Here is a 23,097-nt window from a genome sequence, read left to right as displayed (position 1 = left end):
TTTTAGTTTTTTATAAAGCCGACACAGGTTTGTCCAATGTCAAAGATTAAACTTGAGTACATGTAGGATTTTATTCAGGAACAAATAGATCCTACGTGTTCCGACACTTACTGAACATCGACAAGGGCAAGGGCTGTTTTTTCTCTCCCTCCTCTATTAGATCCCCGTGTCCCTCTGGCTGCTGTAAGTGAACAGTATTGCTAACATTAAAGGATTACAGATGAAAAAAATTCTAAATATGTGTATCTTCACAGGAACTGTATAATTGTACAAGTAACCTAAGTGGCTCATTTTGATCTCTATCATTCATTCTCTCACCAAATATGTTTTCGTCAAAATAATTGGACATTTTTTACTCCATAGCATAGTTGTGCATAATTAACTTTCACTTCAAAATGCAACAGCTATGGTAAGTAGCCCGTGTTGATTTTTTTTAAATCGCACATTAATATGTAGATTTAATTGGAATAGCCTTGGTGGCCACGTGTTTGTGACACAGGTCTGGGATCAGGTGGAGGAATTAGTGGAGCTCATTGTTTTTTATGAATCAAATGACGATTTGTACAGTGGCAGTGTGAAGATGGTTGCCTTTATTTCCATATCAAAGAGCCACACAGTGCAGCCGGGCAGTAATTAAAACGTGGTGGATTTGGGAGTCCCCCCGCGCATGTACACAGAAACACATATGCACATACACACACGCACGCATTTTCCCGCTCACACACAAGCACAGCGACACATGCACACACACAACATGTGCATACACACAAAGTCTCTTTCTCTCACGCACACATTCACTCACACACACACAGCATATGGACCAAGGCTGAGAACATCAGGTTGTGTGAAAAGAGTGCAGGTGTTTGAAACTGAATTTTAAACAAACAGTCGCTTCATGTTCCTTTTGCAGACATTTGGATACAGAATCCAAAGCCAGTTTAAGAAAACACACAAACACACACACACACACACAAGTTAGTTTTCTCACCCTTTCTTCTGGCAACCATTTTGTTTGAGAGAGTCATACATTAATTATATTTTTTTTCCCTTTGACTCAGTAACAGAGCTTTCACTTACTGAGTCACACTAGTCTTATAATTTAGTCACACAGCACAGAAATTATCCTTATTTATCAGGCTGTCAGCATTTTATATAAACTGTATATATATATATACATACATATATACATGCACACATATAAACGGTCTACATACTGTATGTATGTGTGACCTTGCTGCATAATAGTGGGATTATTAAAAAAAGATGCCCCCAGTGATTTCTGCCCTCCTCGACATAGAGAAGCTCTGAAGACACAAGATTGTGTCTTGTGAATGAACAAGGGAAAAGAGATTAGTGTAATGTGGGGTTTTGTGCTGCTCACGCACAAAAGCATCACAACAAGCCTTCCTTGTGATCCGCAATATTGTGTGTGTGTGTGTGTGTGTCTGTGTGGATCAGGCCGTCCCCTGGGCACGCCGCTGCCTTGGAGGAAGTGTTAGAGGACTCTATTTAAATATGACTCAAGCCAGCATAGGCAGCTGTGACACTGAAAGTTTTCATGTTCATATAATTTGAACCTTAAAAAACCTCACAATGTGTAACACAAACATAATTTGAATGTCTTTTGTGTTATGAATAACACTCATTAATTATTTCAACATTCAGGGTTGAGCATGAGTCACAAGGTTGTGACTCACTCATTTACCCTTTGTGACAAAAATATTCAACTGATCTCCAGCTTGTCAAAGTTTATGCACTTCATTTTCTTAGAAGGTCTCGTCTGTCAGTATGAAGCCGAACAATTAGACATTAACCAGCTGGTGGAGGTTGACAGACGGCTTGGTCTCTGCCAGCTTGATCTGACATGAGATGTAGAATATGCTCCGTAGTTATGGTTAAGCCGACCAATCTGGCTCCTTTACTCTGACGTCCAGCCTCTATGCTGGGTGCTGTTTATTTGGCACACAACTGTTTTTAGATCAGATTGGCATATTAGTGTTTGTGCTACTACACAGTATGTTCATGTGCATGTATACAAGCTCTTGAGCCTCGCGTGATCTGAATACGTAACTAGGGTTGGGTGTAGATTGCGTTTTTCCCGACACTGGTGCTAAATCAATACTTTAAAAAAAGTACCAGTGCCAATGGGGTGCCAATACCGAAACACAAAATGAGGGTTGAAGAAAAGATCAGCTTTTTTGTTTCAAAGGCAAATTGCAAGTTGAAATTGAACGTATTAACTGTTAACAGTCTAAATAACTTAAATGTACAAATGAAGATAAATGAAAAATGCCTAACAAATTTACACAACAAAATCATATAATAAATACAATTTCAACCACATACCCAGGGGGCCAGGGATGCCCACGTGGCTGATGTGCTGTTTATCATGTTCCTTTCTTTACATGGAATTGTTTTCAAACTGTTGCTTTTGTGTTGGAAACACAGTTTTGATGATTAGGCTTTAGGTATTTTGTTGTCATGCTCTATTGAGTTTGAGGTAGCTACTAGCTAACTGTAGGCTAATGTTACGTGCTGCCAGAGCCAGGTAGAGAACTATTTCAGTATAGTTTCTATAACTATGCAACTATTTCAGTACATAGATCAGGCTCTATAATGAAATCTGGGTTGTGATTCGGTGTGGTAGGTATCGTTCGTGTAGGCATGGCCATGGTGACCACACTTGGATCCATGATGCAGAAGGCAGGTCCAGATATTTGTTTTAATGTGACGTCATCAAGAAAACCTCCCCCATATAATTGAACAAATGCTAAAATGATGCGAGACATCATATCTTGCATATTAATTCTTATTCAAAATGTGGATTAAAACAATAGTTTGTTCTTAACATGTTTGATGACGAACCTCATGATAAAAACATAATTGGTTTGTTGTTGCCGCTGAAATTCGAGTTCTCACAGATAGTGTGTGTCAGCCGTCTTGGATGGAAACAAACACCGATAGGCCATTTGCATCACGGAGCAGCTACTGTGACATCTAAAACAGGCAGGGAAGTTATGGAAAAGAAAGGACATATTGGGCCAAAAATCAGATTCCCAACAGTTTTTCCTGTGGAAAATGCTAATGCACAGTGCCAAAAATAAATCAAAGTGACAAAGAGGGAGGGTGGGGGAATAGATGGAAAGGGTCTTGTGGCTAAAGTTCTGATGAAGTTAACCATAGCATCTCTCCTTACCCAGGTCTTTTGTTTCCTTTCTCAATAATTCCTTTTTACACTGACTTGGACGTGTTACAAGGCTTTGCCCTTAATGTGCATTATGAGTAAATGGCTTCAGCAGACCCGACCACAAGCTTTCTCTTGGTTTCTGTCTTTCTCTCGCTCTCTGTCTGGCTTTGTTATCCTCGCTCTCTCTCACCCTGTTGGTGAAAAGATGGGCTAAGAGCAGATTTTCAGCGACTTTCTGAGGCTGAAGACTCCACACAAATAATGATGTTAGTGTTGGTGTTGCCTCAGACCTCTGTGATGATGAGTAAGTAGATCACACTCAGTCACCTTTAGTCTAAGAGAAAGTTTTCTTCTCGTCATAGTGAATATATCACAAGGGAAATCTTCCCTGTTTTCAAGGTGGTCGAAGAGACTTTTTGTATTAGGTGGTAAATGACATTCACATTTAATTTGTTTCCAATTGGCACAGTTTCACAACCTCAGCCGCACAAGTGACTGCAGGAAAGGCTTTATCCATTACTCTGTCTACTTGCACCATAATGTGACCATAAGCAAAGCAAAGGCACTAATGTTCGGGGGGGGAAAAAAATCAACTTTCATCTTGAACCAACAAGAAAAAATCTAGTGCACAGCCATTTGCTTGTTTTTTTGGAGGGTTGATGAATTAATATACACACATATTAGAAACAACTGTTGAGCCCAGTGGAAACATCTCACCCAGTCTGTATTTGCACCTATAAGCAACGTATGATTGGCTCAGATGCACATTTAAGCAAAGTGCAGCTACAGTGAGAGAAACGGACTCACAGCTCGAAGAATAAAGCCAAAGAAGGAACTGACTGCGATAATCACTTTCTTGAATGGGACTAAAAAAGAGAAATCTGCTGAAATGATAGAGAAAGGCTGTGGTTTGGCCAATGTAGTAAATTTCCCATGAGCCTCTTTGACAATCTGAGAGGATAGCCACTCTGGCACACGCCGCCCGCCCGCCCACACACACACACACACACACACACACACACACACACACACACATACACAAACACACACACACACACACACACACACACACACACACATGCAGGACGGTGTAGAAACCTCTAGGAGAGGGCTGGTCCGAAGGAGGATGATTGACAGGAGGTGGGAGAGGAGGACCAGATGAAGATGATGGGAGGGGTTGTCCTGTTTTAAGAACAGTAACACTCACTCTTTTTTCCATTTCACAGAACAGTCTGTAAAATCTACAAAAAGTTTGCTTCAGAGTGTGGAAAGAAAGTATGGAACAAGTATCAAAGTAGAAACATTTAGTGTATTTGTAGAAAAAGATGAATCTTTTGCTTTGGGTGGGATATGACCACAATTAATGACGCGACAGACTGCAAACAAATATATACAAATGACTTCAAACTTTCCTTCCTATGCATCTTGATATGCAACTCATTTGCGGCAGTTTTATGTTCTTGTACTGCAGAGTGAAGTCAAAGGGAGAGGCTCAGGCTGGCTCGTCAGGCACATGACTTTTATGCATCCTGTCACAGTTTTCTTTTTTTTTTGTATTTACCATGCTCACCATGTTTTTTCTAACCTTAACAAATTGTTTTAGTTCCCCAACCTAAACCATAATGTGCTTAGCATAACCACAGCTTCTGCATAACTCTAACCAAATGCTGTGAGTTGCCTAAACGCAATCCTGAAAAATTGAATCATGCTTTAGTTGCGAGGAGACTATTTTGCAGCGACAACACACAAAAAGACTCTTTGCTGCATCGTTCGACATACAGATTCCAAAATAAAAAAAACTTTCCAAAGGATGCAAGAAAAAAAGACTAATTAGACATGAATCTGATGGCCGTATATCGTTTTATACCAATTACAAATTAGTTGTGTGTGAACGCTAACTGCAGAAGACCCTGTTGGACTTAGCCATCAGTCAGATGCTTGCTCATACAGACGCATGCAGGAGGGCTACGGTTGCGTTTTTGTGTCAGCGAGGAGAAAAGCTTCACGTCCTGGGTTAGGGGTGGGGTTGAGGGTAAACTGGGGAGGTACAATGTTCCTCCTTATCCTCAGCAAAGCTAAATTTATTGGTTACCATCTGCAGGGTGGAGGAGTTTGGGTTGTGGCCAGGCCAAAGAAAGGCTTCTAATTAAACAGTCATCATTATCAACTTGTGGTCAGTGATCATCATCCCCAACACTGGTTCCCCAAGATGAACATGGAATCATTGAGGCTTTCCATCAAGCCCCATGTTGGCCTGAATTAGAACAGAAAAAACAGAGGAGAAAAGTGCGAGCGAGAACAGTTTTTTTCCTCTCTTGGCAGAACAGGCAGCATGAGGCCCAGTGCCATATCCACTCAGGTTTAAACAATTACCCAACATCAGAGAAACCAGTAGAGCCTCAGCGCTGGCACGACCGTCGTGCTTTTGACTGCTGTACTTCAGTCCATGGTTTCAGACATGGCCAAGTGTCACATGTAAGCGGAGCTTTCGATAATTTCAATTAGTGTAAGAGGGTGTGCCTGCAGTATCTGTATCACTGCTGCTGGAGGAGCGTTCCTTTGAGGTTGACAGCCCCTTAATATAGTATTTCATGGTTTGATGTGTGAGTGACACAGGGGCGCTCCAAGAGGATGGCAAAATGGTTTATTAGGACCTAATTAGAGCCCTGTGATTAAAGGGGAAGTGACTGTGATTAGGAGACCTGCAGATGATGTGGAAACATGGATGAATATTCAGAGGAGAAAAGCACAGTATGTATTAGCCTGTCTGCATCTGTGTGTCTTTGTACAATATGAGTCCAAGATGCCTTGGGTGAGTCGTGTTATAATATCATCTTAACAGCGGATCTCTGCAGGGGACCTTTATAACTTTTACAACAATTTGGCACAAAATGCACAGAGCAATACTTGTGTAGCTGATGATTTTGTGTCTGTGTACGTGCAGTTGCTTCATGCAGGAATTCAGAAGTCCGACGAGCAGCTCTTGTACCTCAAACATCATTAGAAAAATGAAGATGACCTCAGTTTGTTGCTTGAGTTTTTTTTCATGCTTTCAGTCCAGCATGTAATAGTAATGCTGCTGACTTTCACAGCCAATTGAACATGAAACTATGAGGAATGTTCTGCAAAGCCAGGTCTACTTTGGGAAGCTTAGGGCACTTGCAAAGAGTCGCACATTCTTGTGAACTTTGTAGTATGTGCTGTTTAATCAAAGTGACAAATGGTTTTATTATTATTATTTGTCCCCATCAATGGACAGGTTAGCATTGGATTTTCTTTCTTTTCACAGCACAAACTTATGACTTTTTCAGATATGTGATAGCCGCTGCCATTAGAAATCATTTATGGGAGTGTTCTGAAGGCAGGAGATTGTCAGAAGGGGCCTTGCGATTTTACAATTTCACAACTGACTTCCTCCTTAAAATGACACTGGCTTACCTGCCTATTACTCCCTTTGATTTCTACAGTACATGCTTCTGCGCTCTGAGAGGTATTCATAATAAGCTTAAACTCCACTGGCTTCATTGCTATAGGGTGCTTATCTCTTGGCTATTCAAGAGAAAGAAGGGTAATATTTTTTCCAATTTCAACATTTTACTGTTAGGCCACATTCGGCCCAAAGCGTTCAGAGGTCTGTTGTGGAGAGCAAGGAACACACGATATACAGACACATACTGTATGTCCACTAGTGCACAGACACAAGAACATGCACTTAACACACATACACACTTTGTCCATGGCTCTTCCTTAATTTAAAATTGAAATGGTACAGCTTTGGACTTTTTTTGCAGGACATATTTCTGAACATTTATTTATATATTTTATTCCGTTTACATTTTTAGTCAAATTTGTAAAGGTTGTGGGAGTCAGTCAGCAAGTGTTATTGAATAGTCTGCTTCGGTTCCCTCAGTTGAAATCCACATCAGTTATATTCAAAGAAAAAGGAACCCTGAAAAATGTTTTTCTTTTATTACATCGATCATGCTTACCTTGCAGCACTTATTACATATTTGGACATGCAATTTAATCTATTTACGTTTTCATTTTGTCCCCGTGGAGCGTTCAAAGCACACTCAGCTTCACAATGTATGCTCATATGTAATGTAAGATATACTTGAAAACTAGTTTGTGGTGAGCAGTAGTGGCCATGGAGGGCCCTCTCTCTTTTGCTTGGAACAATGTCAGTTTTTCTTGTAGAATAATGAGAAGCATGTGTTTGGCAAGTGAAGAAAAAAAAAACATGGTGATCTTTCATATGACCCACCTGTTGTGCTTTAAATACAGTTAACACCAACCTCATGTTACCGTTATCTTACAGGAGCCTCTTTCTCTTGCTCTTTCGGTTGCATTCTCTTCTTAATTATTTTTCTACGGACTCTGCAAGGACTCGTGACGGTGCTTGGCCTAACACAAATGGTAGCACACAGAAGCAAAACTAAACACTCAAGCAAGAAAAACTAAACATTAATGACTACAAGAATTTAAATACACATAATCTGTAGGTGCAAAGTGTTTGTTTTGAACGACATCTTTCTCCAGCAGTTAACAGTGTGCAGCGGGTTCGCCCTGAGTCTCAGAGCTCCCCAGCCTTTGCTCCGTAGCCTCGGCCTGCTGGGTTTCTCAGTTTTACAGTTTGCCATGCTGTAATGGGCTCTCAGGACATGATGGGAATATAATAACTGCTTGACAATGTTTTACTTACCCCCCTCTCATTCTCCACTAAATGTAAAATGTGCCCAGAAACATGGCATATATGGTACAGGTTGTGATGTCAGTTGTTATTGCTGGACATGTGAACCAGTAAATTTTGGATTATTTTCCACAAACTGCTGTGCGGAGTGCATTATGTCACAAAGGCCACATTGTAGCTGGTTGGGTGTAGAGCAGCGTTGTCTCTCTCCCTCTCTCTCTCTTTCCCTTGTTCTGTGCATTGCTCGGGCCACCTTCTGTGCTTCCAGTCCAGACTGCAGCCTGACTTTATGCCTATTTCCTTTCCTTGTGCTGCAATCAATGGACAATGGGCCTATAGGATACTCTGCATAATGGGAAAAAAAAATCATGAATACAAAAAGTGTCCAGACTGACTGCCAAGAATCTTATACAGATTTGATTATGTGTGGATATTTTGGTGATATCATAATAAAATAGGGTGTTCATACATTTGATGCATGCTCTGTGAAACATGACGAGATAAATTAATTGATGATGAGTATATTTTAAATTCCTTTGCCTTCCCTTCCTTGTTTTCCTTTTGTTCGGTGCAGTATGGAATGGAAGAGTGTCCGATAAAGAGCCTCCTGTTTTTTCCACTAATTAAATTTGCCACTTACATACACTGGCAGGAACCTCTTACCTTGTTTGACTTATTTATTGCCTGGCTGCAGAGGTAATTTGACCTTTCATTTCAAGGCTCTTTTTTTAATCCAGAAAAGGAGTGTTAAACTCAATTATACTAGTGATCAGTGGCTCAAACACTACATTTGTTTCCTGTGAGGGGGACAAGCCAACTGGAGCCCTCCATGCTCTCAGCTCCTTGTCCCTTACTCCTGCCTGGTCCTTCCAACCCTAAAGGGTAACAAGAGCGAAAGAGAGGGGAGGAGGGGGTAAATTAGGAGGAAGGAGATGGGGATGGGGGGCGGTGGGAGGGAGGCAGACATGAGTCAGATGAGAAAGGAAGAATGGAGAGAGAGAGCGAGAGAAAGAGAGAGGGAGAGAGAGGGAGGCAAAGAGGAAAGTGCCCCACAGTTCCTGCCATGTCACTTGAGATTTGTGTTCTCCTTTTAAATCATTTCCCTCTTTAGCAGATTAAGAAGGCAGAAATATTCTCAAACTGATCATTTTCCCTCCCCCCTAAACGGACTCATTTGCATTTGCATACGCTGCTATTAATTGAGGGTTTCAAAAAGAAAGACAAATGACCTCTGCAACTGTAAATAAAATGGAAAACAGAAGTTATAATGTTAATTGTTAAAATGGCTGCACAGGGGCTATGTGGAGCCAAAGCAAAGCATGTGGCCCCTTCACTATCAGATTTACACCGACGTCACATAGATACACTGCATTACAAACAAGATGTAAATTATTCTTTTATTCTCATGTAAATGGACTAGTCCTCTGTTGTGTTTTTGTTAATTTGGATTAGTATTTCTAATGAGACCCAAAAATTTGATGGCATTTCAGATATGGGTTTTAGGCAGGACGCAGAGCAACACATTGAAATGCTGCTGTAGTCAGTGCAGTGTTGTGTTATATGAATAGAAGATGAAGACTTATTTTCCAACATGGAATATGAACGTTCATTTTTTTCTCCGAACACTGCAGCCCATTTAGGACTTCCTTTACTCCATGACATGCAACAAATGTTTCCCATGTCCGCAGTTAAAGTTGTCTGCCCGCATTGTGCCGGGCGTGCTCGCCGCTAAAATAATTATCTGTCAACTTAAGCCTGCCTTTGCAAAATCAAAAAAATGTGCAACAGTAATACAAGTCATTTGTGGAAAAGGCCACTATCAAATAGTGCGTCTCCGCTTCTTCCCCCAAACAAGGAAAACGCTGAATAATTTGCGGACACCAATGCCTTGTTGTAACCTGATCATTTATGGATCAGTTGTTTCCTTTCTGGTTTAATTCACCATGTGATTGATTTTCAGTGGCGTACTGTTGGAAAATATCCACACTAAACCGTGCCTGAAATGGGGAATCATTTGAATACAGATGCTTACAGCTAAAGCCTTGTCACTGGAAACCACTTGGAGGCAGGAGACAATTGCAGGTTGATTATGTTGCTTCTGACAGAAGTTGCAAGTCCTTTGTACCAGGCAGACATATTTGCATCTAAATGCTTATTGTAGACATCTAAACAGCATAAAGACTGATTGTAAATGCCAGCTGTTGCAGTGCACTCGGGACTAAAAAAATAATTTCAATAAGGAAAATTGGGATGGAAATGAGGGAATTATTTTCAAACAGTGGCGATGAAAAGTGGGAAACAGCACAGTTTGTTGTGCTGGTTGCGTTTGTCATTTTTACTGAGCGTGTTTGTAATCACATATGAATCTATTTACAGTTGCATTGTATGTTGTAACTGGTGGAAATACAGTGTTTGTATTCATGTCGTCCAATTCTTTGCTTACTTCTACACGCTGTAACTAGTTTGCACCACAGGTATGAGAAAAATTAGTGAATTGAAAATATTTGACACGTCTTTTTTAATATTATTATGTTTACAGGTATTTGAGATAGGTAAAACATGCTAGTTGAAGCTTTGTGATGTTTGTTTGTATGTGCATGTATTTGTTTGTTCACTATATGAAAGTGCAGCTATAAACGTGGGTGTACATGTGTGTGTCTGCCCGGTGCCCAAAGCAGAGTGATGCCCCTGCTGATTGTCCTCCTCTAAGCTCTTTGTCCTGCAGCACTCAGTGTGTCTGCCTCCTCGGGAGACTGACAGGCTTCTCTAGTGTGGCTCCACAAAGGCCCAGCCTCCTTTGAGGTGTTAAAAACTTCCATTTATGCATCTCCCTGGACAAAAAAAAAAGCACAGAGCCCATTCGAGTCCAGTAGCAACACAGGCAGACATTGTGGCCACGCTTCTCTAGCACTCATTTCACAGATTCTGAAACGAGTATATGGTGAACAGGATTTGAAGGGCTAAAGTGCCCCGCGAGGACCAGGCGATAAGAGGGGAGAAACGCCACCACACAGTAAACTAGAAGATGGGTCGAGGAAAAATAAACACATTACCTGGGAGAGAGGGGGAGAGACCCCCCAATGCACAGAAAGAAAGAAAATAAGGAAGGGAAGAAAGAAAGAGCATATATTTTAAGTTATAAGAGCAGAGGTCTCGTCAGTGTGTGAAAAGACAAGCTTATTATGTGTTCTCTGTCTTAACAGTCTTTGAAGTGAAGACTATATGAGGGGGAATCAAAGAGAATTGATAGGTTGCACAGCCGCCTGTTAGGAGAGCTGGGGACTGAACGTCGTCCATCGCGGAGGAAAACATTCTATTAGCTGCTTCGCTCCCTGCACGCTGCCTCTCAGCCCGGCTGCTCAGTAAACAGACTTTTTATTCTTGTTATTCGACGCAGAGGAAATGACAGATAATGTATTTGCCAAGCAGCACATGAAAGCCTCACTCAGCCACAGCACTGTATCCATATCAGGCTGCTGCCTGTAAAAAACTCCGAAGAGATCTTTTTTTTCTCTGCTTTATCTGACACCGTTGCTCTTCAGTTTTGACATAACACTGCCCAGTGTTTTTTTTTTTTTTACTCTCAACAAAGATATTTTAACCAGAGTGATGCTATGGCAGTCATTCCTAACACATTGGTGCGAGACATTTTGTGAATGTCTCGTCTGCCAGATCGGCCCCAGACAGGAAAAGAAAAGGCAGTTTGAGGGAGACAGAGGGTAAAGATAAAAAGAGGAGAAAGGAGAGATTTGTCTGGCCGTGACAGTTATGGGTGTACTGGAGCATGAAACAGCTGTTTGCATGTGACCGACCTGTTTCCAACACCAAATTACTCAATGACATAGTGGATCTCTTGTAGAAATAATGCTCGACTTAACATCACAGGACTGAACTTTTTTTCTTAGCTCATAGCTGCTGAAGTTTATCACATCAGTAGGAAGTGAGTAAATTAATGAGGTGAGGTGACAAAAACTCCACAATTTCTGCCTCCATAAAATGATCCGTGACAAAGTGCCTCGAGTTTACCTGAACTCTGGCTGTTTCCTGCCCACTGCTGTCTTCTCATTCCCGGCTATGGTGATTACTCACTGCATGGAAGCTGTCGTTTCATATTTCACAGATGATGCCACTGCTGAGAGGATTGACTTGATGGAACTGGATATTTAACATACAATCACACGTGTTCAATTACTATGTCAGACATTTCTGTGCCAGAATGCCCTGCACTTCACGTCTGTACATCCCCCCCCCCCCCAACACCACCACCACCACCATCCTCTTCCTCCCATTTCCCTATTTCCCCTGAGACTGGCGTTATAGCCCCACCTCACTGCATCCCAAACTCCCCCTACGCAGTCCCCGGCCACACTGACTGTGCGGCTGCTGCTTCTGCAGAGATAACCACACTGTATCCAGGTAGGGAGCAGTCTGCTGATGGCAGAGATTACCTCTATTGTCAAAAAAACTAACTCTGCAGAATTCCTACTTTAGCTTGTTTGGACGCAGGAGAAAGTGAGGATTTGGAGAGGAGGATTGGGAGGATGTTGCAGATCTGGATGAATTCCAAACAGAAGTTGAAGTACAAGTTTTGGCTTGCCTAATGCATACCCACTAAACTACAGAGATAAAATGCACATATGCAGACCTGCACAAATGTGCACAGCAGAAACATAAGCATACAGACACCTGAAGGCAATTGAAACATGTCTAGCACTAGAAATGCAATATAGACTACTACATGGAACATAAAACCTGGATTTGGTCTGGACAGTTATGTTGAGGTCGCTCTCTTCTATGTCGTTTATAGTTGTGGTGATGTATTCTATTGATCCTGAGCCATTGTCATGCAATGGTTGGAAAACACAACCCTCTGTTATGGTCAGGGTAAATTAAATCAAGTGTAGCCCCCACTGTACGTGAGCACATGTGGGGGATTTGACGGTTCAGTTAATTTGAAAGTGATTCTGTGCTGTGGCAGTTTCCTTCACGTACTGTACGTGAGGCTTTAGCTCGAGGAGGAAGTCCAGCATGCAAACAGTGTGTTTGATGTGTCGTATAAAGATGCATGTGAATTTTCTACATGGGAGTGTTTGATTTAACAGAGTTTGGTTTTAAATAGATAAATAAATCAGAGCACCTACTGTTTCATCGCATAAATCTGGAATTTGTATTTAGTCTTTTGTACAAAGAGATTGTGTTCATCAGTGTGTGTCTACATTGCAACAAATTTAAGGACAAATTCTGGTTCTAGCTGGTGCTCTGATTTATTTATCTATTCTATTTAATTTGATGTATAAAAAGAAATATACATATAAAATTTGGGGTAGGTTAGGGTTAGGCATGCACTGGTCATGGTTAAGGTTGGGGCTTAGGTTTCAGTTAGGCTGTCCAAAATGAATGGAAGTCAATGCAGTGTCCTAACAAGTGTTGCTCTGCGAATATGTGTGTGTGAGCTAGCGATGACTAGCCCAGGCTAAAGAAAAGGCCACTCTTTGACAGAAATGCCACAGGTGGATGTGAGCTCTCTGTCTCTGCGGCTTTGATGTCGACTCCATCAGTCTGTTTGGATTCAGTGTGAGAGCTGCCAAACCTCCAGTGTTTCCAATGCAGTTACTTTATTTTTAACAGAAAAATAGTCTTTGTGCCTCGTTCCGACTGTTCACTTGTGGCCTAATGGCGCCAAATTCACTTGGCAACAATTCCTCTCCCCTCTAAAGAAAATAGTGGGAATCATGTTATATTGGTTAAGTGTGTTGACAATGTATTAATAAAAATGTGGTGGAAATAATAATTTGAATTTTGGGTTGACTGGAATTGTGTTTAATAAGTTCCCGTTCGTCTAATTAGGAATGGGGGAGTGCCTGTTTTATGTTTCCTGCCTGTAGGGCTAATTCACAGCAGGAAAAGAGCTGTTACATGCAGCTACAATAGGCTGGTTGACACTGACTCTTATTACACCACAGGGATTACTAAGTTTGCTTCATTATAATATCATTTGGGTTCGCTCATTATTTGTAATTATAAATTCCTTTGTTTTTTTCTTCCATCAGACAAATGATTAACTTAAATAACCAATGAATAAGAAACATATTTCCCCATGTATTATTTACCTCATTGTTCTCAATCAGCGTCAGATTATGAATTCAAAGCTTTGTTAATATCTACTCTCTGTAATTACAAGAGTTCTCATTTATTTTTGCACAACATGAATCAAGCCTATAGTCAGATGTTTGACAAAGACTGTTTATTGAATTACTATCCATGTAATATGTGGTTTATCCAGCAGGCTGGGATTGTTGTGCAGACTGAAAAGCTACTAATATAAGTTAATGGTGTGTGCATGTGTATGTGAATGCAGGGAGGGTGGGTGGTTGCAGCTGGAGAACAGTTCAAAACAGTGAAGTCTGTGTTTAGCATCATTTGAGAGGCAGGAGTAGACTTTAAACTCCAATGTGCTATTCATGTAACAGTGTTCCATTCAGCTGGGGTCACCTGGGTCCCCTCTCCCCCATTGTTACCTCCAGCCTCAAGGCTACTGCATTCAGACCCGTCTGCAACTCTTGCCTTTATCTGGCTCATTCTGTGAGCCCTCCAGCCTCCCACGCAGCAGACTCCGTGCTGCGCTCCTACAACAATGCGGCGATAGTCGGTACATTTATCTGGTCTTGTTATTGGTGGCTTATTTGCCCCGGCGATAGGGAGACGGTGGTGCTGCGGTGCAAATTAGTGACAGATCAGTTAAGCATGACCTTAAAAAACCCTTGGCTTTGTTTAATTGGCAGTGCTGAGGCGGACTAATTGCATAAATCAGCTGGTAATGAGATCTTGGCTTATTGTGAAAAACAAGATAATGTGAGAAAATGAACATGAATGATCTTACAGCATTTTCATCCCTCTGAGCTACACGGTCCTGTCGGCAGATAATTCTCTCTCTATTGTCATATGAATTTGGCTCAGATGATGCCTGTATTCACTGATACTGTATATCTGGTTATTTGTGCGTTCTCTAATAAACCTTATGCATTGCAGCTCTTCAACACACACGCTGAGACTAGCAGAGCATGGCCCCCTAAATAAATCATTAGCAGGCCAGTGCTTGAAGAGGGACAGTAAAATTTAATAAAACAACCACTTTATATGAAAGCTGTTTATTAGTAGAATCCAGCGGCAGGAAGACAGATTAATGAGGTAGTGGATAAGTCCGTTTTAAAACATTGTTTCGGATGGATTCCCGTTGGTGACAGCTGTGAGGACTGGAGGTCAAACACTAACAAAGCTGTTTTGCTCAGCTGTGGAGACTCTGACCCTCAGCCAACAACACTATGGCCCCAATTCTCTTCCTCCTGTTCTGTCTCTGTTTGCTCTGATGTAGGTAAATACACATCTCTGAGACCTTTGTTGATTTTAACTATGTTCCAATGTTCGTTTTTAATTAAATGGAAGCTATTTTTCTCATGAATGACATTCAAATGTTGTGTTTTTGGTGGAAATGTAGGATATTTTACAGTATTAATTAACAATAACATTGAAATCAAGAAGATGATTAAAATATCCCCTTTCTGTCTTATTTGCTTACTTTGCAGGTTATTTACATGAATTCAAAATCAACTGACCAGTGATTGCTGGAAGCTGGGGATTGAGTCTTTCAGTTTTTGTAAGTATCACTTTGCCTCTTCAGCTGTTTGTGCCTTTCCATGTCTCACACACCCCTGCTGTCTTTCACCCACACTGAACACCTGCATCAAATGAGGTGGACAATCGGATAGGCACACAATGTATGCACAATTAGACAGTAACATAGGCACAAAGTTACACACAGACCTTCAGACATTAGATCCTCCAACATCTTGCAGTTTGCTTTGCTTTTTTTATATCTTTCAAATTTCTTTTTTAGTTAAATTAGGCTTTCTAGTATCTTTTATTTGTAAGTATCTCAATGGCTATTAAATCCTTTCAGAAAAAAAATCCTACTTATCTTTTTTGATAAATACGGCTAAATTGTGAAACTCTGGATAAAAGTCTTGTATTTCCAAATGTACAAAACTGATTTCAGTCTCAGTGTTTCCATAATCCCACTACTGTACATAAAACAAAAACGTGTTGTCAACATTCACACAAGAGTGTTTCTGTAGTTAAAACCCACATATCTACAATGTAGCAGGTAATTATGCTTATAGTGCTACTACATATACATCCTTTTAAATGCAGTATGGCACCTGTACAGTTGACACAGGTCAGAGTCAAGTTTTACTGGTTGCAGTTAAAGTGATTTTTTCAAAGAAATACAGACAACACAGGAAGACAGTTGCAATGAAATGTGGCATTTTGCTTTGAAAAAAAAACAGAAAAAAGAAAACTACAGTCCTCTCTGCATCAATATAATATGACTTTAACGATCTTTACTCAGCTGCTGCTCATGCAGGTTATCTAATAAAGAAACTTAGATATTAAACAAATAAAGGTGAGGAACTTAGTTGATATTATTCTTTTCTTCCAAATGTCAGTTGGAGGTATCATGGCAGTCATATTAATGTGGTTAAGAAGCTCTCCAATAACAGCAGGAAAATGTCTCTCTCAATTCAAAGTTCATGGCCATTTACCATTGTGTATTTATGCCATTTCACATTGCACTCCATCTTCTGCTCTGATGAACACGCACCTGTCTACCAGCGAGCTGCCACAGCTACCAGATGTCAGAGGTGTTGAGTTTGTTGAGAATGGCTCAAACTCATAAAATGGTCATACAACGACACTCAGTTTGCATTTTACGTGGTTTTACAAACACAAGAGCATACTCGAATTAATCCAACATGTTAAAAGCAGTGCAGAGCCATCAATAAAAGACATCCCGATCCTTTCTGGATAGATATAATGCTTAGGCAGAATACTGCCTCTCTTCTGACTGATGAATGGCCAAGCCAACCACAGATGTAAATCTCACAATTGACAGTATGGGACTTTTTTAGTATTGCTGCATGCAAGAAACAAAGCAACTCCTCAAGCTACTATTAGAAATAAATTTGTTAAAATTTTAAACAAAATGTGAAAATACTTGAAAGATCTTCTACAAGTCGTCACCAATAACTAAAAATGTTCCTCTGGGAGCCAATAAAACTGAGCCCTGAAGTTTTAATAGTAAGGACTCACTACGGAAGTGTTAATGGTTGTGTTATCAAGTCACTGTAATGTTATCAGGCATCTGTCAGTATTTGTTAGAAAATAAAACACTACACGAAGCCTTAGTGGCTATTCACTGCCACATCACTCCTTGGAGACACTGAGTTGGATCCTTGTACAATTTGAAATCAAGATCCATTGACCCACAGGTTTAATTAATCTCCAAACATGACAGAAAGTAATTTAGTTTGTGTCTGGACCGCTCACAGAACAAGTTTAATTACACTCACGCAATCTCATTTGGAAACACCTGAGGATATGTGAGATCATCTGAATAGCGACACACTGTACACTCTTTGTTATTACGTGCCATTCATGGAACAAGTAACAGCAACATGGTCTCCCAGTTCTCAGCCATCTATTGATGGCCCTGATGAAGGGGAGGATGTAGAGGAGCCTTTTCGTCAGAAATTAAATAAACGGCACTTCAGTATTAATTGAAAATGAATAACCTTTGGATGGTTGTTCTTCATCTATTATTTATCAAATGGGGCCTCTTCAGTCTACTGACCCTGCAGTGATTATGGTCAATATGTTTCTGAACAGAGACCGCTCAATCGCCTTACAAAGATTTTAATTTCATCAGCCTCAATTACTTCAGAGGATCCCAGTGTGAATTTGGAAAACTAATTGTTGAATATTTCATTACCTGGCAAGAATGTGGGGAACCCTCCTGAACTATATCCATTTCCCTAAACTCTACATTCAATTAATAGCTTGCTCTTTGTGTTATGAATGAATGACCTTAAATGAAGTGCTTAAACTAAAATATGCTTTAACCGTTAACTGTCGTCTAATTTCTCTTACACTGAACTACATGAAAAGGACCTAACCTCTGAGTTCATTATTATCCATCTTATTATTATTGTTAGCAGCAGCAGTGTTTGGATATTTAGTGGACATTATTTCATTCTAATAAGAATAAAAAACCTAATATGGATTTGGCTGCTGTCCTGGTTCTCAAGGTATATTCCCTTGTGCTGTAGGACACCTAGTAGCTATATATCCAACATGAAACAGGAGCAAAGAAGACGCCATTAATCTTCTCGCTACCCCAGCTGTGGAAAGTAATGCATAACTAAAAGTCCGGTTAAATGAATTAATGATTTCAACCATGAACTTTTCTCCCAAAACACCATGAATCGTCTCCAGCTGATAATGCACCACGACCCTGGAGTGTGAAATCCCTGTTGCGTTGAGAGTAGCCAGTTAATTGATTCGCAAATTATTTAAAGTTTGTGGTGCCCAGGGGAGTGCTAGGCTCTAATGACAGGCAATTTTGAAAGAGTTGAAAAATTCTTCCCTGGCAAGTATTAAATTGTGTTGGTAAGCTAACAAGTCTAATCTACATCCCCAAGTAAAGGGATGGTGTTGGATTGGGTCAGTTGATTGTGCTCATTTAACAGGGATCTATCTCATCCAAAATAAAAGATTGAATTTTATATTATTTTATTCTTCTTTTTAGATTTTATTGTTTTTCAAATCATGAATACAAAGCGTATCATTTTTTATATAGCTGCAATGTTAAACTGTGTTAAATGTTTAAAAAAACTGGATATATACAAAGTAAAACCAGACAGTTCAAAATTTTCTGTTGTGTAAAACCTAGATTGAGAACCAGCTTCTCATTCAGTGCAGAATTGTCTCATCGTAGCATCGATGCCTTCTTTTGCTTTTCAGCTGAAGTTGTTGGATCCCTGTGTTAATATCAAGGAGCCTCTAATCTCAACCCATTAGCAACTGCTGTCATTCAGACACACGGTGTCGGCCTGATTTAAATAAAATGAAATGAAGATAGTTGTTTCTGGTCCCTTGGCTTCACTCATTGCCATAAACATATGCTCTGTGCCCTGCTTCTTTCCATCTTATTTATGACTTTAATTTGTTGTGTGGGCTGCGCAAGAAATCAAATTTAATCCAATCCTCCCAGGGACTCTGTCATATAATAACATGGTAATTTCTGTGTATCCTTTTGAAAAATGAGGAAATTAATTCTTCCTGACATGTTCTAATTATTCCAGTGTGAACGGCGGATGGGCTCCCCTCCCCTCCACCTCCCCCCCCCCCCCCCACCTCCTAAGTGTCAGTTGCCGACGGGTGGCGAGGTGCTAATGCTGACCAGCAGCGCGTTTAATTTGAAACATGAGCAGACACCTTTCAACACACCTTCCTAATGTTGGAGTGGCTCACACAAATTAATTCACTACTCATCTGGCAGCTCTGACTGAGGTGTGTGTGTGTGTGTGTGTGTGCGTGTGCACTTGCGTGTGTCTGGGTGCATGTGTGTGTGACTGTGTAAAGGGATGAGGAAAGGGGTCATAGTGACACAATTGCTATTAGTAAAGGTAACATAAGGTGTTTCTGAGTGTGTGCACAGACTGCAGGTGTGTATGCATGTATGTCAGTGTGTGGACTCTTGGACCAGGTCTCACCATACGTTATGTGATTGGGTGTTGAGTTGGCGTAAAGGTGTCTGCTGGGATGTTTGGATTTTGTCCTGGATCCCCCTTCTCTTGAACCAACAGTCAGTACCTTTTCACACATCCCTCTGCTCCACTGAGAGCGCTGAAAGGCTTATTTAATTAGCCTGTCATCAGACAGTCTTTAGCTTATCGCTTCAATTTGCATACGGACACTATACTTGCACAGATGTTGTGACAATGATCCTGTCTTTCATGAGTTTTATATTTAAGCTTTAAATTTATAATAAAACATTAAATCAAGCTGCATTTCAGCATTATCAATAATAATTTTAAAAAATGATGATGAAAATTTTGAAAATAATAAAGAAGAAAATGTATCTTTATCCAAACTGAACTTAAAAATAACAATATATATTCTCACATTATAGTTATTTTGCTTCATAAAAATATGAAATACAAATAAAATGTATTCTGACTTTTACTAAGTTTCTATAAATGTGCAGTAAATTCTGTAAATCCACAGCACTGTATACATTCAAGCCTCAGAGAGCTGAAATGTGTTTCCACTCTAATTATGTACAGTATCTAAGCAGCTGAGACAGGAGGAGAAAAAATAAACAAACAAAATTTACTGAACTTTGGAGTCGGGTTAAAACCACAGAACTGTAATTGATTTGGTGTGTGTGTGTGTGTGTGTGTGTGTGTTGTCTCTGGGTCGTAGAACAGAGAACTCATAGCCGTGGCGTTATGGTCGAGAAGAGAGCGTGGCTTTGTGAGCAGAGGGTGGATCCACCCATGACTCAGAGAGTGCAGAGGCGTCAACATGGCCGTTCGGCCCGCAGGGATTAAAGTGTCCCCCCCTCGCACCCTAAGGGGTTAATCACTGCCATTTTGGATCCACACAAAGGGAGCAAATGCTCTCTCCATCACTGTGGAAGAACTGAGACATAAGCCACCAGTTAGGCTGCCACTGCAGCAACGCTGTGGGTAGATCTACTTCATAAGCTTGTTTCCACTCAGTACAACAGAGAGTTCTGAGCCCTGGTTTACTCGTCCTAAGAAAGTTGGACTTCCTGGATCAGCACAGACTGTTGCTCTCTGTATCCTCCTCTGTGGATATGGCTATTTTCTCATATGGGTTTGCTTAAGGGATATACAGAGTAACCTGGGATGTAGTTACTGGTGGGATCTGTGTTGCTAACTTCTGTGTCTCGCTGTGTGCTGCGCACTATGTGAGCCTGTTAATGACTGAAGGCTGAGAGCTCTGTCTCGTGCCAAGACCCACATGGCTGCTGGCGGTGCATTAAATCAGCAGTCAATTTGACTGGAAGTTTGAAATCTGGGCTAGGTTAAGGGGATGTGCTGAAGCCGTGTTAATAGCTAGCTTGTTGTCCATATGGTACTGCTTTAATAGAGCACATTTGTTGCAGATGGTGGGAGACTTGGTTAGGCAGAGGCAGCTTTTGGCAGAGGCTCATTCTTCGAAAGGGCTGCCGTGCTGCTCAGACTGGTCCAGGCCAACTTAGTGATGTCTATCCTCCCTGCTTCTCCTTAGCTGAAAAATGCCTGCCCTTGAATTGTGGCCTAACCTTAATTTAAAGACATTCTTGTATTTCTGTGTTCAGAGACGAGCAAATACAATGTGGCTCAGTCACTTTTTCCTGAGTTTGGTCAATTGCTATCCAAACCGCACCTTTGCTTCCATAGGCTAAGTTCAGTTGTTTCTGACCACAATGGGACCGTAGACAGCAGGCACAGCTGAGGAAACACCAGCACACACAGAGCGAAAGAACAAGGGTTGTGGAATACGACCAAAGACAAAGATAGATGCCGAGCACGGCCTAATCTGTGTCATTTTCTCTACTGCTGCTTAACTGTTGGTAAAACTGCTGAAGGATGCAGGTGTCAGTAAATGAACACGCATTTAGAACATTTTAAAAAAGTGCTCTGTTCGGTTACACATACATTTGTATCAGCATCAATCTAAATACTGCTTCTGTTCTTATACTATTTGCAGAATGTAAATGTGTTTGCTTGTGTTGTAAGTTCAGGATGAATCAACATTTATGTGGGTATTGTTTGTGTACGCCTGACACACAGTATGTGTGCTTTTTGCACTCAGAGAAGTGAGGAGACACGCATGATCTGCTCTGCACTGTTTGACGGTTGTTTTCTCACGTTGTCACTGGCTCGGTGTGCTGTGGCATGGGGATGGTATTATGTGCACCGGGCCAAGCTGAGTGGAGAAAAGAGCAGGGCCGCAGCGCCCCTGGCTATGCCACTCCCGCCTCCCCAGACACCTTATTGTGAGAAAAGTCTCGGCTGAGCCCTCTGGGTCTTGTGGATTCACTGCCTCGCTAAGTGCTGGCCAGACTGAAAGGCACAGTGTCCTTGGGCCCAGCTCATTCTTTCCATTCTCTCAGAGGCTTTGTCTCATAAGCCAAGAGAGCAAGGGGAGAAAATGCCAAATTACACCCATGTCACTAAAACTTAAGGTGTTTAAGGGCTGAGATGTAATTTGCTGTTGTGTTTGGTGTTATTTCGTGATGATGTGCATAAGGGAAAGTTCAGAAAAGTGTATTTTTTCTTCCATTGGTGTTAAAAAGGACTTTGTAGGTCTTGAAATTCAAAATGATGAAATTGAAATAAAATCCGGTAAAGTGATGAGCTGCTGTAGTGAAATAATTTCTTCTATTGCTGAAAATATTTTTGTAAGATATCCATATTTCAGAGGCTGATTATGTGGTTAGTTTTGAAATCTGAGATATTTAAATTTCAACCACTGACAAAAGTTCCACTCAGAAATAGTTCTTTGGAGTTGCTGCTCATTTCTGCATCTTAAAACAAAGCACATGGAAATCCTAATCAATCTCCAACCAGTCTTGACACAATAAAAGTGTACGGCACACGGACCAATAACATAGGCTAATGGAAACCTGTTATAAGTCATTTTTAGCCATGTGTCTCCAGTATTTTGTGGCTAAGGCTTCTGAACGACCCCTGCAAGCAGTGACATCATGACCACATCCTTTTGCCTCACTGGCGCTGAGTCCCAGCTTGGGTCCCCTGCGGCCGGGCTCCCAGAAGCCACAGCACCCTCGCTACACATGGGCTGCAGCTGGACCACCGTTGGCTACTCTGAACAGACTTGGGGTTGCTCTGGGATCTGTGGTTACAGTGCTGGATGTACATGTATATATCTGCACACGGCCGTGGAAAAAAAGACTGTATAGAGATCAGTAGGCAGAGTTTATTTGATGCAAACATATCATCAGGCTCTCAGTGCAAACCCATGTTGTATGCAAATCCACTCCCTCGATGGAAAGAGGTATAATTAATGATGTCAGTTCATAAAAAAAAAAGAGGATGGGTTCATAGCCATATTTCTGCTTTAATTAAAGACATGCCTTATTATAGGATGGAGATGTATGCTCTATGTGTTTTCTTTCTTTCCTTTTCTCTTTCCCTCCTTTCTCCCTTTTCCTTCCTTGTACTGCTTCTTGATTATCACTCGTTTCATTGTGAAAATGGTTCTCTGTGATTTCTCCTGCCAGAATCCCACACGCTGACATGGAGGGCTTTCTACGTAGCAGCTTTTTACTGAGGTTAGTTTCATTTCT

General features: G+C 40.9%; 1 protein-coding gene across 14 annotated transcripts in view; it reads left to right on the top strand.

The window, feature by feature from the left end:
• sox6 (SRY-box transcription factor 6) overlaps positions 1-23,097 on the top strand; it is a 133,843-nt gene that overhangs the window by 6,731 nt on the left and 104,015 nt on the right. For 10 of the 14 annotated variants that reach the window (XM_069524421.1, XM_069524436.1, XM_069524416.1 and 7 more), the window contains 2 exons: positions 15,461-15,531; positions 23,032-23,082. In XM_069524421.1, the coding sequence (XP_069380522.1) occupies positions 23,048-23,082 (35 nt within the window). In that variant the 5' untranslated portion in view covers positions 15,461-15,531; positions 23,032-23,047. The remainder of the gene's footprint in view (positions 1-15,460; positions 15,532-23,031; positions 23,083-23,097) is intronic. The other 4 variants (XM_069524452.1, XM_020098621.2, XM_069524445.1 and 1 more) reach the window with 1 other exon arrangement.

The sequence above is a fragment of the Paralichthys olivaceus genome, chromosome 1 (genome assembly GCF_024713975.1).
Source record: "Paralichthys olivaceus isolate ysfri-2021 chromosome 1, ASM2471397v2, whole genome shotgun sequence".
NCBI classification, from domain to species: domain Eukaryota; kingdom Metazoa; phylum Chordata; class Actinopteri; order Pleuronectiformes; family Paralichthyidae; genus Paralichthys; species Paralichthys olivaceus.
The sequence above is the reverse complement of the archived record's forward strand: the minus strand, read 5'-3'. Positions and strand labels throughout refer to the sequence as shown.